At 42.5% G+C, this 16,902-nt stretch overlaps 1 protein-coding gene across 5 annotated transcripts in view; it reads right to left on the minus strand.

Annotated features, from left to right (window-relative positions):
- PPP1R16B (protein phosphatase 1 regulatory subunit 16B) overlaps window positions 1-16,902 on the minus strand; it is a 189,248-nt gene that overhangs the window by 110,545 nt on the left and 61,801 nt on the right. For all 5 annotated transcript variants that reach the window (XM_061631500.1, XM_061631501.1, XM_061631502.1 and 2 more), the window contains one exon: window positions 2,566-2,959. In XM_061631500.1, the coding sequence (XP_061487484.1) occupies window positions 2,566-2,812 (247 nt within the window). In that variant the 5' untranslated portion in view covers window positions 2,813-2,959. The remainder of the gene's footprint in view (window positions 1-2,565; window positions 2,960-16,902) is intronic.

Here is a 16,902-nt window from a genome sequence, read left to right on the forward strand (position 1 = left end):
ATTTTGCTACTTACACAATATATACCCAAACCAAGACCAGTATCTCAAACATTGCATCTAAACCCAATCTTCACATGTACATGGATACAAAGGCTCATTTTATTATATTTTAACTTTAAGTATATATTATCCTTTTCAATAACAAAATGATGCTTTCCCCTCTAGATAATTGTGTTTAGCATCAGGGCAACTTAAACAAAGCCCACTTTATTCCTGTAACTCTGATGGTGGTATGACTTAAGTGAGTTTAAAGTGAGAAACTGCACGGACTTCCGGGAAGGGTGACTTCGCATGTGCCTGCTTTTGGGACGGGCTCCCGCCTCAAAAGAAGCTTATTCAGATATAAATCAGTCAGAACATTTTTTTTTTTTGACTGATGAAATTTCTCCCGGGCAGGGAGAAACGTAGAGATCAACCTCAAAGCCTGTTTTTGTTGGGAGGACTGGATTTCATTAATTTATGAGATAAGGTCCAGCCAACAATGCCGGACGGACTTTCTAACAAGCTCTATCTGCTTAAGCGATACGTTTATCTTTTCTTCAAAGAGAGAACGGACTAACAGGCAAGCACCCTTCTTTCTATTATTTTTTTTACTTGGTTTAAATTGTTGCAGCAAAAGGAGATTTGTCAGATTGATCGGCTTTGGACAACTTCTGGGTGAGATAGCTCTTCTCTGTTATTCACGAAATTAACAGCTTATCTCTGTTTCTGTCGCAAAAAGCTGTCCTGGAAGTGCATTCTAAAGATAATAAACAGAAGAGGGATTTCTATTCCTGATTTCTATTCCGAGGAATATTATATTGTCTGGGACTATTCTCTTTTTGGTCTATTTTATTTTGACGAATCTGCTTCTTCACGACGCCACTAACTGTTTTGATGCTGGGAACTAAATTTGTTTTGCATTCTTGCACAAGAGAGATAAGGCAGGTTGCTCTGTTTATACTGTGATGTCATCAAGCCTGGAATATTAACCCAATTGTTGCTGAAATAAGAAGTGGTTCTTCTTTATTTTTGTTTTGCTTTGTTTTCGTGGTTTTAAAAATGGCAATCAAGAAAGTGGCTGAGAATCTGGAAGTAATTATGTTTCAGAAAATAATGGATGAGATTGAGATAACGAAACAAACCCTGCGACAGGGTAGTAAGGAGCTGAAAATTGAACTGAGCAAAATGACGCAGGAGCTTAAAGAAATAGGGGACCCTGTGAGAGAGGAGAATGAGATCAGAGATGAGAAAAGAAAAAATAAAGGGAAGATACAAGCCCTGGAGATTGGAACAAATGTGGAATTGGAAAAAGATCTGGAGTTTATGGATTTTAGAAATAAAATCTACTGTTTGGAATTTAACGTTATCTCTGAAGAAATTAATGAAGATATTAGAGATAAAGTTATCAATGGCTTGGATAATCTTCTGGACTGGAATGATGTGATGGAGCTTGATATAGAGAAAATCTATGGAATTAACTGCAGCCATGTGACAATGGAAAAACTCTTAAGAGATGAGCCAGTGCATTTTGTAAAAAAGAAGAACACAGATATGACTTTACAACAGTATTTCAGCAACTTATTCAGAATGGATGGCAAGAAAATATTTGGGATAGAGGAAATTCCCATCAGACTCTTATTATATGACTATGGCTACAACAGCAAGATTATTATGGAATACTGATAATGGAAGATTGGACACTGAAATTACTGGACTTAACAGGACTGTTGAAGATGGAAGATGGAACTAATAGGGATAATGGAATAATGGCTATTGAAATTATTGGACCTAACAGATTCTGATGAGATGGATTAATCGAAATGTTTATTTGGACTATGGTTGTGACAATAAGATTATTATAATTATTAACGAGATGGATTAATTGACATGTTTATTTGGAGAAAAATTGATAGATATATTTCTTAAAGAATTGAAACCTCTCTTTGACTTTTTGTGGAAAGAATAAAGTAATGTTTATGAGATTTGATGATTAATTAAGATAACTACTGGAGGAAAGTGATTTTACAATATGATTTAAGAGACAGGATTGTTATATATTGTAGACCTATAACTGATTTGATATGTGACAAATGGGAAGTCAACATTTTATTTTATTTTATTTTTTTGTTTAATCATTTTTGTTTTGTTTTGTTTTTTGTCTTTGAATGTTTTATGATTTTGTTTTCTATGTTTTATGAAAATTTGAATAAAAATTATTGTAAAAAAAAAAAAAATAAAGTGAGAAACTGCACATGCTTCAGAGCATCTTTTTCTTTTTAAGTCAGGGTTGGCAAAAGATCGATTACTTGTTTGGTTTTTTTGCTGCAGTATATCAGGAATGGACACAAGCAGTTGTAAAGCATGGAATGGTAGTCAAGAGGTAGAGGGTGGGGAAAGAAGAGAAATGTTAATTGTGTGTTTCACATCCAAAGTAATACACATGGCCATCTAAAGGGACCCTTATAAGATCATTAAGCCCAGGGTCTAAATGAATATGCACCTGCACCACTGGGTGCTTACACATTGCTTACAAGTAAACACAGTGAAGGTGTATGTGATATTGGAACTTCCAGCATCTCTTACCTTCCTCAATATCATTCCTTAATGAAGCCTCCAGCAGTGCAACGTTGGCCTCAAAAGAAACCTTCTTGTGATTGACAACATTCCTCTTCTTCTCATGTTTTCTCTTCTTGTGCTGCATCTCCTTCTCGTACTGTGCCCACTTCTTCAGCTGCTGCGCCCGACGTTTCTGAGCTGCCCGAAGCCGCTCTAGTGTGGGTACTTTATCCAGTAGCTGGAGCTCTGTCAGCAAGTCCATGTGGGTGTCCATTGCTGCCTGTCAATGGTTCAGCCGCACTTTTGCTGGACCAGAAGCCCAGTCTGGGCACCTTGTGACAGATGCCTGGCACTAAGAGAACATTCTATAGCTGGACCGTGAGCAGCACTTCCTAGAAGATGAAAGGCACATGGTGGAATCCTGCAGAGACAAAGCAAGAGAAGTAGAAAATAAGTGAGTCTTGGGCCCCTCGAAAATGCAACAAACACAAAAGAACATTTTCCTACGTGCTGAAACGAACACAAAAGAACGTTTTTCCTAAGCGCTACATGCTGCCCTAGGCTCCTTGTGGGAGGAAGAGCGGGTATAAATTTAACAAATAATAAATAAATAAATAAACAAATAAATCATGTGCTAAGTAATGCTGAATACTGTACTTTTTATAAAACTTTTTTTTTTAAAAGCATATTTCCAACAGATATATATTCAGATATAAAGTGTACTCAGATATTTAGTCAGGCCTTTACATCTTTTCTGAATATATTAAAACTGAATGCCCTCTAAAGAGCACTGAACTCTCAAAGGTCTCTTTTACATGTGCAGTTATCTTAGGAAAATAACCCCTGAACTCATTTCAGCATGTCCATCTATCCAATCCACCCATCCATATATTCATAAGAAAAAAAGATAACATTAAAAACCTCCCAAAATCTGTTTTCATATTTTGTTTGTTTTAGACATTAACGCATGAACTTGCGGTCTTGATTTAAAAGTGATTCTATCAACCTGGCAGCACCAAGGGCTTCTGACTTGCTTTGTTTTATAGTGAAATAAATGATAATGCAAAAAAAAAAAGTTACATGGGTGAGGTTTATGAGAACGTAAGAAGAGTCTTGCTTGATCAGGCCAATGGCTCATCTGGTTGAACATCCTGTTGTCATAGTGGCCGACCAGATGCCTGTGAAAAGCCTGCAAGGAGGACCAGAACACAATAGAAGGTAGTATCCAGAGGCATACTACCTGTGACAGTGGAGGTAGAATATAGCCATTGTGACTCATAGCCACTCATTTATAGGTTTTATGAACACACACAATCATTGTATATCACCCAAAACGCTCAGTAAAAAGGCCCTATGTTACAAAAACATTGTGGAATTCTTTGTTCCTATGGGCAGACAATGCATTCCTTTACATTTTTGCTCAGTAGCAAATCCCACTGAGTTTAATTAGACTTACTCTCAGGTAACTGCATACAAAACCACAACCAGGAACTCTGGATCTCATACCTCACCATACCAACCCATTGAATCTTGATTGCATGAACAAGCACTAACACTTCTCCAATACCCACCTAAAAAAATTAAACACACATTGCATATATCTGAAAATAGTGTTTTTAAACTGGCTTCTGTGGCCTTTATTGGATGCACTCTCTACTCTGTTATGGAAGGTCCATTGCTTAGTAGTAAAGGATCCCCTTTGTATGCAGAAGGTCCCACGTTCAATCCCCAGTATCTCTAGGTAGGGCCAGGAGAGACCTCTCTCTGAAACCCTGGAGAAAATCAGCCATTGAACAATAACTAAATGGGCCTGACTCAATATAGGCCAGCTTCCTATGAAAATTTTACTCATTCATTTACTTATTTTGATTTGTTTATTTTTTATATATCAACATTAGTCTCTATCACGAGTTTACAGTCGGAAGCTGTACCTTAATTATGTCATTTTCAAGTTTAGCACAATTCAGAGTGCTTGGCTGAGAACCAGCAAGGTTAGCAAAGGAAGACAGGACAAATAATCATGAAATAGGACAGGAAGGTGCCCAAGGCTCCTTCTGCTTTCTGCATATTTAGCAAGGGTGGGTATCCAAATTAATATTAAACACTAATAGCTATTTCCAACTTTTTTAAGGCATTTCTGTTAGGGTTAATCACACATTTGAAATATTGGTAATAATTTTTCCAGTTATCAATTAGTGAATACCCATTTAAACATATAGACAGTTCAAAACAAATAGGTCTCCTTAATACAAACAAAAATAAATACTTGTTTTTTAAAAAAAACAAAAAACAAATGAACAATGGGCCATTATATGACTATCGTTTTAATTAGAATGTTGTGCCATATGAAAGTCTGACTTTGAATTTGTTATTAATTAGGTCACCTTTCCTCCTACACAAGTTGCAAACAACAGTTCGGGTTTCACACAAGCCACATGCAGCAATACTTGCAGCTACACATGACAATTCTAGATCAAATCCTAACAAATCCAGCTCTGTAATAGCTCCGATTCCACCACCCCATCCCCACCCCCACCCCAATCTGTAGAGCAGAACCAGAGCTTGGAAGTAACTCGTTATTTTTAACGAGTTACTTGTAATTAGTTACAATTTTAAATAATGAGTGGGTAATTCCATTACATTTGGCAAGTAACGGAACGACTAGTAATTTCCCTACTTTTCAGCAGCAATTTTAACGTTTCCACGTTAGGTTGCACGTTACTTGGGGGCGGGAACAAGGGGAAGACAGCTCCTGGCTGTGATTGGTTAACACAAGACATGTGCCTCACACTGATTGGACCTCTGCACAGACTCTCTCTTCCCTCGTGATCTGTGTTAGGATGCACGAGGGAAGAGGTGAATAGGCAGGGCCTGCTAGCGTCTGAGAGGAAAAAATGGATGCCGGAGGAAAAAGCCAGGGCAAGGACAACGGAGAAGGCAGCAGCAGAATGGCAAAGAGCTGTGGAGGTGAGTGACAATGGAGATGAGTGACAATGATTTGTGTGTGCGTGTGTGTGTGTGTGTGTGTGCGCGCGTGCGCGCCCCCCGCAGACCCTTCCACCCCCTGTGGCATTTTTGCCTCTCCTTGCCTTCCTGGCACCCCCCATCAATCATAAGGCACTTCTGAAACTTTGGCCTACTCAGAGCTTGGAAAAGTTACTTTTTTGAACTACAACTCCCATCAGCCCTAGGCAACATGGCCACTGGATTAGGCTGATGGGAGCTGTAGTTCAAAAAAGTAACTTTTCCAAGCTCTGGTACTTCTCTTCCTTCCCCCCCTTTTTGAACTCTCCCCCTTGTTCCCATGCATACATACCTGTGTGCTGTATTTATCCAGACAGAGCACTCCTGCCTTTTAAAATGCCAGCTAGCTTTTTATTGTATATTTATTTGAACTCCATCTTCCTTTTTATTTGTATTTTTGTCCTGTTTAATCACAAGACTGAATTGTATGTGGGACAAAAACTGTCTCAGTAATAATAATAATAATAATAATAATAAATCATTAGGCGTATAATAAATGGCTTAAGGCTGATTTTTTTGTTCTTGGCAGAGATGAGGTGAGAAGTAGGGTCCTTGCAGCTCCTCCTCTCAGTCCCCCAGCTCTCAAACTCATGTTCTGTGAGAAAGAGAGAGATTCCCAGTCCCAGAAAGATAGACTGTTGACAATCTCTGCTAATATCTATACAAATGTACATAACATGCATCACCTGAACTCACATGATCTAGAGTTACATTAGATCTTGCAAGATTTGCAAATGAGAAGCAATAGGGTTTTATATTAGTTCTGATTGTCTATTGGGCTATCATAGGTTATATTTTTTTTTTCATTTTCTATGGCAAAAACTCCAACTTCAGTGGAATTTATGTGATGTGTTCTAATCATTTGAATTTGGCTAATGAATGCTTTATTCTTTCATCAGAACTTTAGCAGTAGTACTAAAATATTAATAAAAAAGAAAATGGAAAGAAAAAATGCTTTACATACATCATTCAGCTGTATTGCTAATTATAGACATAGATATAAAAGATAAACGGCATTTTGTCAAAAGTATTTTTGTCTACATTTTATACCTCATCCTTGGTTTTCCAAGCTTGGCATGGAATGCTTCTCATACAGAATTAATTTGAAATGCTGCATATTTATTATCATAATCATCATATTCAAAATAAAAAATATATGTACCGCCTTCAAGTTGATTCCAACTTATGGTGACCCTGTGAATAGGGTTTTCATGAGGCTGAGAGGCAGTGACTGGCCCAAGGTCACCCAGTGAGCTTCATGGCTATGTGGGGATTTGAACCCTAGTCTCATTTTGTTCTCACAACAACCCTGTGAGATAGTAGGTTAGACTGGCCCAGGCAGGGTTATTCAGTGAGCAAAAATGATGCAAATAGCATCTCTTTTAATTGTGCTATCGACCTGCTTACTTTATTTATTTATTTATTTTATTTTTAAAACTTATATACCGCCCGACTAGCAATAGCTCTCTGGGCGTTGAACATAGATACAATAAAATACAATATAATACAAAAACATCAGTCTAAAATCAAATTTCACAATCTAAAAACAGCAAAGGCTAAAATCAAATTACAAACATTACACTCATTAACAAAAAATTAAAATGCTTCGGAATAGAGAAAGGTTTTAACCTGGCGCCGAAAGGATGATAGTGTCGGCGCCAGGCGAACCTCCTCGGGGAGACTATTCCATAGTTCGGGGGCCACCACTGAGAAGGCCCTTGATCTTGTCACTGCCCTCCGGGCCTCCCTATGAGTCGGGACCCGGAGGAGGGCCTTTGTAGCAGACTGTAGTGTACGAGCCGGTTCATAGCTGGAGAGGCGTTCCGACAGATATCGAGGTCCCGCGCCGTATAAGGCTTTATAGGTTAATACCAACACTTTGAATTTGGCCCGGAAGCGTATTGGAAGCCAGTGCAAGCAGGCCAAAACAGGTGTTATATGGTCACACCGCTTCGTTCTTGTTAGCAGTCTGGCCGCCGCATTTTGCACCAGCTGTAGCTTCTGAACCATCTTCAGAGGTAGCCCTACATAGAGCGCATTACAGTAATCCAAACGTGAGGTTACCAGAGCATGTACTACTGATGTAAGATCCTCCTTACTCAGGTAGGGACGTAGCTAGGCTACCAATCGAAGTTGGTAGAACGCATTCCGTGCCACCGAGGCTACATGAGCCTCAAGTGACAGGGAAGAGTCTAGAACGACTCCCAGACTACGAACCTGTTCCTTTAGGGGGAGTGTAACCCCATCCAGGACAGGATATGTATCCACCATCTGATTGGAAAAACCATCCACCAACAGCATCTCAGTCTTATCAGGATCGAGTGGAATGGAGAAAACCAGTGGGATACGGTTATCCCTGGATATAAACTATATCGGAAGGACAGGGAAGGACGTATTGGTGGCGGAGTCGCTCTATACGTGAAAGAAGGCATTGAATCCAGCAAGCTCGAAACCCCAAAAGAGGCAGACTCCTCCACAGAATCGTTGTGGGTGGTGATACCATGCCCCAGGAGGGACTTAATACTGGGAACGATCTATCGTCCCCCTGATCAAAATGCTCAGGGAGACCTGGAGATGAGATATGAAATTGAGGAAGCATCCAAACTAGGAAATGTGGTAGTAATGGGTGACTTCAACTACCCGGACATAGACTGGCTGCATATGTGTTCCAGTCATGACAAAGAAGCAAAGTTTCTAGATATTCTAAATGACTATTCCCTAGACCAGTTGGTCATGGAACCGACCAGAGGGACAGCAACCCTGGACTTAATCCTCAGTGGGGACCGGGACCTGGTGCGAGATGTAAGTGTTGTTGAACCGATTGGGAGCAGTGACCACAGTGCTATTAAATTAAACATACATGTAACTGGCCAATTGCCAAGAAAATCCAACACGGTCACATTTGACTTCAAAAGAGGAAACTTCACAAAAATGAGGGGATTGGTAAAAAGAAAGCTGAAAAACAAAGTCCAGAGGGTCACATCACTCGAAAATGCTTGGAAGTTGTTTAAAAACACTATATTAGAAGCTCAACTGGAGTGCATACCGCAGATCAGAAAAGGTACTGCCAGGGCCAAGAAGATGCCAGCATGGTTAACGAGCAAAGTCAAGGAAGCTCTTAGAGGCAAAAAGTCTTCCTTCAAAAAATGGAAGTCTTGTCCAAATGAAGAAAATAAAAAAGAACACAAACTCTGGCAAAAGAAATGCAAGAAGACAATAAGGGATGCTAAAAAAGAATGTGAGGAGCACATTGCTAAGAACATAAAAACCAACAACAAAAAATTCTATAAATACATTCAAAGCAGGAGACCATCTAGGGAGACAATTGGACCCTTGGATGATAAGGGAGTCAAAGGTGTACTAAAGAACGATAAGGAGATTGCAGAGAAGCTAAATGAATTCTTTGCATCTGTCTTCACAGTGGAAGATATAGGGCAGATCCCTGAACCTGAACTAACATTTGCAGGAAGGGATTCTGAGGAACTGAGACAAATAGTGGTAACGAGAGAGGAAGTTCTAAGCTTAATGGACAATATAAAAAGTGACAAATCACCGGGCCCGGATGGCATCCATCCGAGAGTTCTCAAAGAACTCAAATGTGAAATTGCTGATCTGCTAACTAAAATATGCAACTTGTCCCTTGGGTCCTCCTCTGTGCCTGAGGACTGGAAAGTGGCAAATGTAACACCAATCTTCAAAAAGGGATCCAGAGGGGATCCCGGAAATTACAGGCCAGTTAGCTTAACTTCTGTCCCTGGAAAACTGGTAGAAAGTATTATTAAAGCTAGATTAACTAAGCACATAGAAGAACAAGCCTTGCTGAAGCAGAGCCAGCATGGCTTCTGCAAGGGAAAGTCCTGTCTCAGTAACCTATTAGAATTCTTTGAGAGTGTCAACAAGCATATAGATAGAGGTGATCCAGTGGACATAGTGTACTTAGACTTTCAAAAAGCGTTTGACAAGGTACCTCACCAAAGGCTTCTGAGGAAGCTTAGCAGTCATGGAATAAGAGGAGAGGTCCTCTTGTGGATAAGGAATTGGTTAAGAAGCAGAAAGCAGAGAGTAGGAATAAACGGACAGTTCTCCCAATGGAGGGCTGTAGAAAGTGGAGTCCCTCAAGGATCGGTATTGGGACCTGTACTTTTCAACTTGTTCATTAATGACCTAGAATTAGGAGCGAGCAGTGAAGTGGCCAAGTTTGCTGATGACACTAAATTGTTCAGGGTTGTTAAAACAAAAAGGGATTGCGAAGAGCTCCAAGAAGACCTCTCCAAACTGAGTGAATGGGCAGAAAAATGGCAAATGCAATTCAATATAAACAAGTGTAAAATTATGCATATTAGAGCAAAAAATCTTAATTTCACATATACGCTCATGGGGTCTGAACTGGCGGTGACCGACCAGGAGAGAGACCTCGGGGTTGTAGTGGACAGCACGATGAAAATGTCGACCCAGTGTGCGGCAGCTGTGAAAAAGGCAAATTCCATGCTAGCGATAATTAGGAAAGGTATTGAAAATAAAACAGCCGATATCATAATGCCATTGTATAAATCTATGGTGCGGCCGCATTTGGAATACTGTGTACAGTTCTGGTCGCCTCATCTCAAAAAGGATATTATAGAGTTGGAAAAGGTTCAGAAGAGGGCAACCAGAATGATCAAGGGGATGGAGCGACTCCCTTACGAGGAAAGGTTGCAGCATTTGGGGCTTTTTAGTTTAGAGAAAAGGTGGGTCAGAGGAGACATGATAGAAGTGTATAAAATTATGCATGGCATTGAGAAAGTGGATAGAGAAAAGTTCTTCTCCCTCTCTCATAATTCTAGAACTCGTGGACATTCAAAGAAGCTGAATGTTGGAAGATTCAGGACAGACAAAAGGAAGTACTTCTTTACTCAGCGCATAGTTAAACTATGGAATTTGCTCCCACAAGATGCAGTAATGGCCACCAGCTTGGACGGCTTTAAAAGAAGATTAGACAAATTCATGGAGAACAGGGCTATCAATGGCTACTAGCCATGATGGCTGTGCTCTGCCACCCTAGTCAGAGGCAGCATGCTTCTGAAAACCAGTTGCCGGAAGCCTCAGGACGGGAGAGTGTTCTTGCACTCGGGTCCTGCTTGCGGGCTTCCCCCAGGCACCTGGTTGGCCACTGTGAGAACAGGATGCTGGACTAGATGGGCCACTGGCCTGATCCAGCAGGCTCTTCTTATGTTCTTATGTTCTTATGAGTCTCAGTTTGTTAGTTCTCATCCAGTCCATTGTCGCGTCCAGGCAACGGTTCAGCACATTGACCGCCTCACCTGAGGAAGATGAAAAGGAGAAGTAGAGCTGCGTGTCATCAGCGTACTGGTGACAACGCACTCCAAAACTCCTGATGACCGCAAGCAACGGCTTCATATAGATGTTAAAAAGCATGGGAGACAAAACCGAACCCTGCGGGACCCCACATTGAAGTACCCACGGTGTCGAGCAATGTTCCCCAAGCACTATCTTCTGGAGACGGCCTGCCAAGTAGGAGCGGAACCACTGCCATGCAGTGCCTCCAACTCCCAACTCCGCAAGCCTCTCCAGAAGGATACCATGGTCGATGTTATCAAAAGCCGCTGACAGATCAAGGAGAATCAACAGAGTTACACTCCCTCTGTCTCTCTCCCGACATAGATCATCAAACAGGGCGACCAAGGCCGTCTCAGTGCCGAAACCGGGCCTGAAACCCGATTGAAATGGATCTAGATAATAGGTTTCATCCAATAGCGCCTGGGGCATCTTGCAGCATGGGGAAGAGATGGGGGCACATCACAGCTGAAGTTCACCCATATAGGAGCATTATCTCTTGTTTATTACAGAGACGCCTGTTGCAGGTTTTGCTGCTGAGAGCAGCAGTCAGTTAGTGCGGCCACTTGAGTCACAGCTTGTTGATCCTGAGGAGGCAAAACTAGAAAGTGAGGTTCAGAAAGGAGGCCCTGTGCATGAGGAGGAGGAGGGCATGAAGCAGTGCCAGTTGCCCACAGCCACATCTGCAGAACCGCAAGTACCATGGTTTGGCTTTGAGAAAGCTTGTACATTTGTGAGCCAGAGTGGGAAAAATGTTGTTGTACGATGCAATTACTGCCTTCCAAAGATCAAAAATCTGAGATCAGCTGTTTCCTCCTCATCCAATGTGAAGAAACATTTTGAGGTAAGCCTTTGTCATGCTGGTCCTCAAAGAGTGTCCATTGTCTATTTATGTTTAAATTGTGAAGTTCCTCTTCCATTTTTTCTTGGATTCATGCTTTGTTCTTCTTCCTCAGAGGGCACACCCTGAGAAGCTGAGAGCAATTGAAGAAGCAACAAAGGCAAGGAGACGTGGCCTTCCTGAACCAATGCATGACACCCCTCCTCCCAAAATGCTGAAGCAGCAGCAGACAACCCTTGAGAGGTGGGGATCTGGCAGGGAGCCTGTCACCCAGAGCAATCTCAACAGGAGAATCATTGATTTCATTGTAGAGGAGACATTACCACTTCAGACTGTGGACAAACCATCATTCATTAATCAGGTTCGCACTGGACTCCCCAAAGATCTCACCATCATATGTGCCAAGACTCTGAGAGACAGAATTGAGAAGAGAGCATGCCACATGAGAGAAACTCTTGCAAACCGAATGGGTGCTGTGGCATATATAGCAACCACTGCAGATTGTTGGACCAATGGCAAGAAGAGTTACTTTGGGGTAACAGCCCACTGGATCAACCCAACTACCCTGAAACATGAGGTCGGGCCTTGGCTTGTAAGCGTCTGAAGGGGCGCCATACATACGATGTCCTTTCAAAAGCACTGCATGATGTACATGTGCAGTACAGGATCCACAACAAAGTTATGTGCACTACTACAGACAATGGCTCCAACTTTGTGAAAGCGTTCAGAGTTTTCATGGCCAAAGAACCAGTGGAAGCTGCAGGCACCAGTGACGATGATGGTGATAACCAGGAGGAGGAGGAGGCTGAGGTGGAGTTTGTGCCTATCTGTGAGATCCTGGACACAGGACCTGAGGCAGAGGAAGAAGCTGCAGACTCAGGAGAGGATTTTGTTTTACCACCACACCAGAGGTGTGCTAGCCACACCCTCAACCTTGTGGCAACACAAGACATAGAGGCCATGCTTTCTGACTCCTCCAAAAGTAGTCTTCTTGGTCCTTTCAAGAAACAGTTTCATTCCTTGATGGGAAAGTGCAGCAAGTTGTGGTCCAAGCAGAACCAGTCAGGCCAGATTGCTGAGTATATCCGTGCGCAATGTGGTGTGTATCTGAAGGTACCGAATAAGACCAGGTGGAATTCCACCTTTGATGCGTTGAAGCAACTACATGAGCTCCTGTCAACTGTGCCACTAAAAATGCATGCCATAATGGACCGCTGCTCCTTGTCCAGGATCACAGCTGCTGAGATTGAAGTGGTACAGGAATACACAGAGATTATGGAGCCACTAGCCCAGTCCCTAGATATCCTGCAACGGGAGAACGGCATGTTCATGGGGTATTTGCTACCAACGCTCTGCAATCTGGACCGCAAGTTAGAAGGACTGGAAAACAAACCTGAGAGGTACACATACTGTTTTCAGCTGCTGAGAGGTGTGCGCGAAGCCCTAAGAAAGAGGTTTGCAGCTATCTGGGAGGACAAGAGGCTTCTTCTGGCAGCCTGCCTACACCCTCGCTTCAAACTAGATTGGCTGGAATCGTGTCAGGCCACCACCCATACCAACAAGTAAGAACATGAGGGAAGCCCTTTGGGTGGATTACTCCAAGGGAAATGTTGTCTCAAGGGACGCATCAGAGGGCTTAAGGTGGTAGGCAGGGGCTGGGCCTTTTCTTCCTGGGGCTCCTCATCACAACCTTGGGTTGCTGCAGGTAATCCTTAAGGGTCTGCTGTGCTGCCCCATGAGTGTGGTGACTTGGTCACGTTCCTACCTTCCATGTCATCATCCACAGGCTCAGGCTGGACCCTGAACCAGGGGACATGACAAGCATCAGGAAATGAAGAGCAGATGATGGTTTCCTAACATATATGTGTTAACATATCCTCTCTCTTTCTTAGATACACAATGGAAGCCTTGTTGAAAGCTGAAATAAAGATGGGTGTACTTAATGAGGACAGTGATCAGTCTTCAGATAAAGAACAGGAAGGAGATGACTTAGAAGATGACTTCTTTAACTTTCTGCCCCAGGGCAAGAAGTCAGCAGTGGACACTGTTGAGGAGGAACTGGTGAGGTACCTGAGGTCTCCCAGCAGGGAAGTGTCATCACTCCATGGCTTTCCACGTGTGCTGCAGTGTTTTTTGCAGCACAACACAGGCATGCCTTCAAGCGCCGCAGTAGAACGCCTGTTCAGTACTGGTGGCAACGTAATGACTGTAAAAAGACATTCCTTGTCTGACATGCTCTTTGAGCATCTTGTTCTTTTGAGACATAACAGAAACATATTATAAAAGCATTTCAAGTGTAAAATTTGATTTCAAGAGTTGGGGTATCTTCATTGCTTGGGGGGATGTGAGATTCTGTTATGCCATTATGTTAATCTTATGGATATTTTTTTTTATTCTACTACCCCCTGTGTGTGTGTGTTTCTTTTTAATATTGTTTTAGGCTTCTTAGATGTGCAGCAGCCAAGGCCAGCACCTTGTAGGAGTTTTTTTTTAAAAGTAACTGAAATGTAATTGTAGTGATTACTTTTGAGAAAAAGTAAAGTAATCAGTTACTTTCAGAGCAATTGTAATTGTAACGGTAATTACTACTTTTGGGGCCAAGTAATTGTAACTGTAATTTATTACTTTTTAAAAGTAATCTTCCAAGCTCTGAGCAGAACTACAGTCCCTTTCACATGCCACGTGAAAGATGCTTCCCCGTGGCGTAATCCATGTGGCTAGTGACTGCATGTGAAAAATATAACCATGTGAGTGGTTCTTAGTGTGTGGGTATTTTCACCTGATGGGCACCTAGTTGGCATGGATGATGCAGACTGCATGGGAAAGACCCAAGGGATTATCCCCACCTGCACAGTTGCAATAATGTGAGATCAGTCTATGCAGAAAATGGCTTACCTGAACAACAGCTGAAAGAACACACATATTCCTGCAACGTTGTCAAGATTGCCATTTTTTTTACTGGTCTTTATTCCTGTAACAGCAGCTTGATCTGCAAATGTTAGCAGTTTATAATGTGATGAAAGCTTCACTTGCTGATTTCTGTAAGCCAAGCTGCAGTTAAAAGTCACAGAAACAGGCTCATCTGCTTCCCCTCCCTCCTCTGATCTCCTGACATCCTCAGCATCATCTAATTTGTATGCTGCTTTTCCATGAAAAAAATTGCATCCAAAGGTGTCTACAGCACATAAAAATTGAACAAACAGCACATAACAAAAATAACATCAGCATATAAATAAAGAACAATTTCAATAATAAACAATTAATTTCAGTGAAAGACGTGCTGTAAGGCTGATTGGGCACGAGTAAAACATCATAACCATGCCTACTGTGTGGCAGTGAGGGCGGAGAAGAAGGCCCACTACTCTGCCTCCTTCGCATCCTCAAGTAGCCCTCCAGTGGAGCTTTTCCATATTGTGAGATGTCTGTTGACATCAACTCCAGGAAATGGGAGTTTTAGACCTTTTGGAGACCAACTGTGAATTGTTTACAAGGCACTTTGAGGGTAAAGTTGCTCACCTCCATAGCCATCTTGATGCCTCCCCAGTGAAGCGTCCAGTGCAACGTCTGCTGCAACTTCTCAGGACTGATTTCAGTTGATGCAGCCTCATAACATGGACAAGGTGCTTGTGACGATGAAAGCAACGACGTGTCCTCTCAACCCTTGTTCTTATTGGCTTATTAAAGCTTGCTTAGGAGTTATGACCAGTGGATCCAGGGTGTGGTCAACGCATCTTTGCAGGAAGGAGTGGTCCCAGCTGCCCTGAAAGAGGCGGTGATCCAACAGCTCCTGAAAAAGCCCACCCTGGACCCATTGGTTTGTGACAACTACTGCCCGGTCACAAATACCCCCTTTTTAGGGAAGATGATTGATAGGGTTGTGGAGCAGCAATTGCAAGTACTCTTGGATGAAACAGATTATCTTGACCCATTCCAGTCTGGGTTCAGGCCTGGTTATGGGACTGAATCGGCCTTGGTCACCATGATGGATGACCTTTATTGGGAGAAGGACAGGGGGAGTGTGACCCTGTTATCAGAGCTTGGAAAAGTTACTTTTTTGAACTACAACTCCCATCAGCCCAATCCAGTGGCCATGCTGGCTGGGGCTGATGGGAGTTGTAGTTTAAAAAAGTAACTTTTCCAAGCTCTTCCCTCCTGCCTAGGGTGCTACTTTGGCACTAAGCTCCAGCCTTTGTCCAAGGGAGCAGAGCTTGGAAAAGTTACTTTTTTTGAACTACAACTCCCATCAGCCCAATCCAGTGGGCATGCTGGCTGGGGCTGATGGGAGTTGTAGTTCAAAAAAGTAACTTTTCCAAGCTCTGCCTGTTATACTTACTTGATCTCTCAGTGGCTTTTGATACTATTAATCATGGCATCCTTCTGAGCCAACTTGGTGAGATGGGTATCAGTGGCACTGTTTTACAGTGGTTTCAATCCTATCTCCAGGGTCATTTTCAGAGAACAGTGGTTGTTTTTCCACCCCCTGGCAGTTGTGCTCTTGTTCCCCAAGCTGTTTAACATCGATATGAAGCCCTTGGGAGAGGTCATTAGGAGATTTGGGGCAAGGTGTCAGCAGTATGCTGATGATACCCAGCTCTACTTGTCTGTAACATCTGTATCAGGATAAGCCATGCAAGCCCTGGACTGCTGCCTGGACTCGGTGATGGGCTGGATGAGGGCCAATAAACTGAGTCTGAATCCGCAAGATGGAGGCACTATGGGTTGGTGGTTCCCAAGTTCATATAATTGGTCAATAGCCTGTTTTGGCTGGGGTCATACTCGCTCTAAAGGAGCAGGGAGTACTCCTGGATCTATCCTTATCACTAGATGCCCAGGTGACCTCAGTGGCTAGGACTGCCTTTTACAAGCTTCAGCTGGTAAGACAGCTGCAGCCAATTCTGGATCAGGATAGCCTGACCACTCACTGTCCATTCACTGGTAACCTCCAGGCTAGATTACTTTATGACATTCTGTGTTGGGCTGCCCTTGAGGTTGGTCCGGAAGCTGCTGCTAGTGGAAAATGCAGTGCTACAACTGCTCACTGGGGCAGAGTATCGCCAACATGTCACCCCACTGCTGAAAGAATTGCTCAGCTGCCCATTAGATACTGGGCTAAGTTCAAGGTTCTAGTTTTGGTGTATAAAGCCCTATACAGCTTGGGACCAAGA

The sequence above is a fragment of the Rhineura floridana genome, chromosome 6 (assembly GCF_030035675.1).
Source record: "Rhineura floridana isolate rRhiFlo1 chromosome 6, rRhiFlo1.hap2, whole genome shotgun sequence".
NCBI lineage: Eukaryota > Metazoa > Chordata > Lepidosauria > Squamata > Rhineuridae > Rhineura > Rhineura floridana.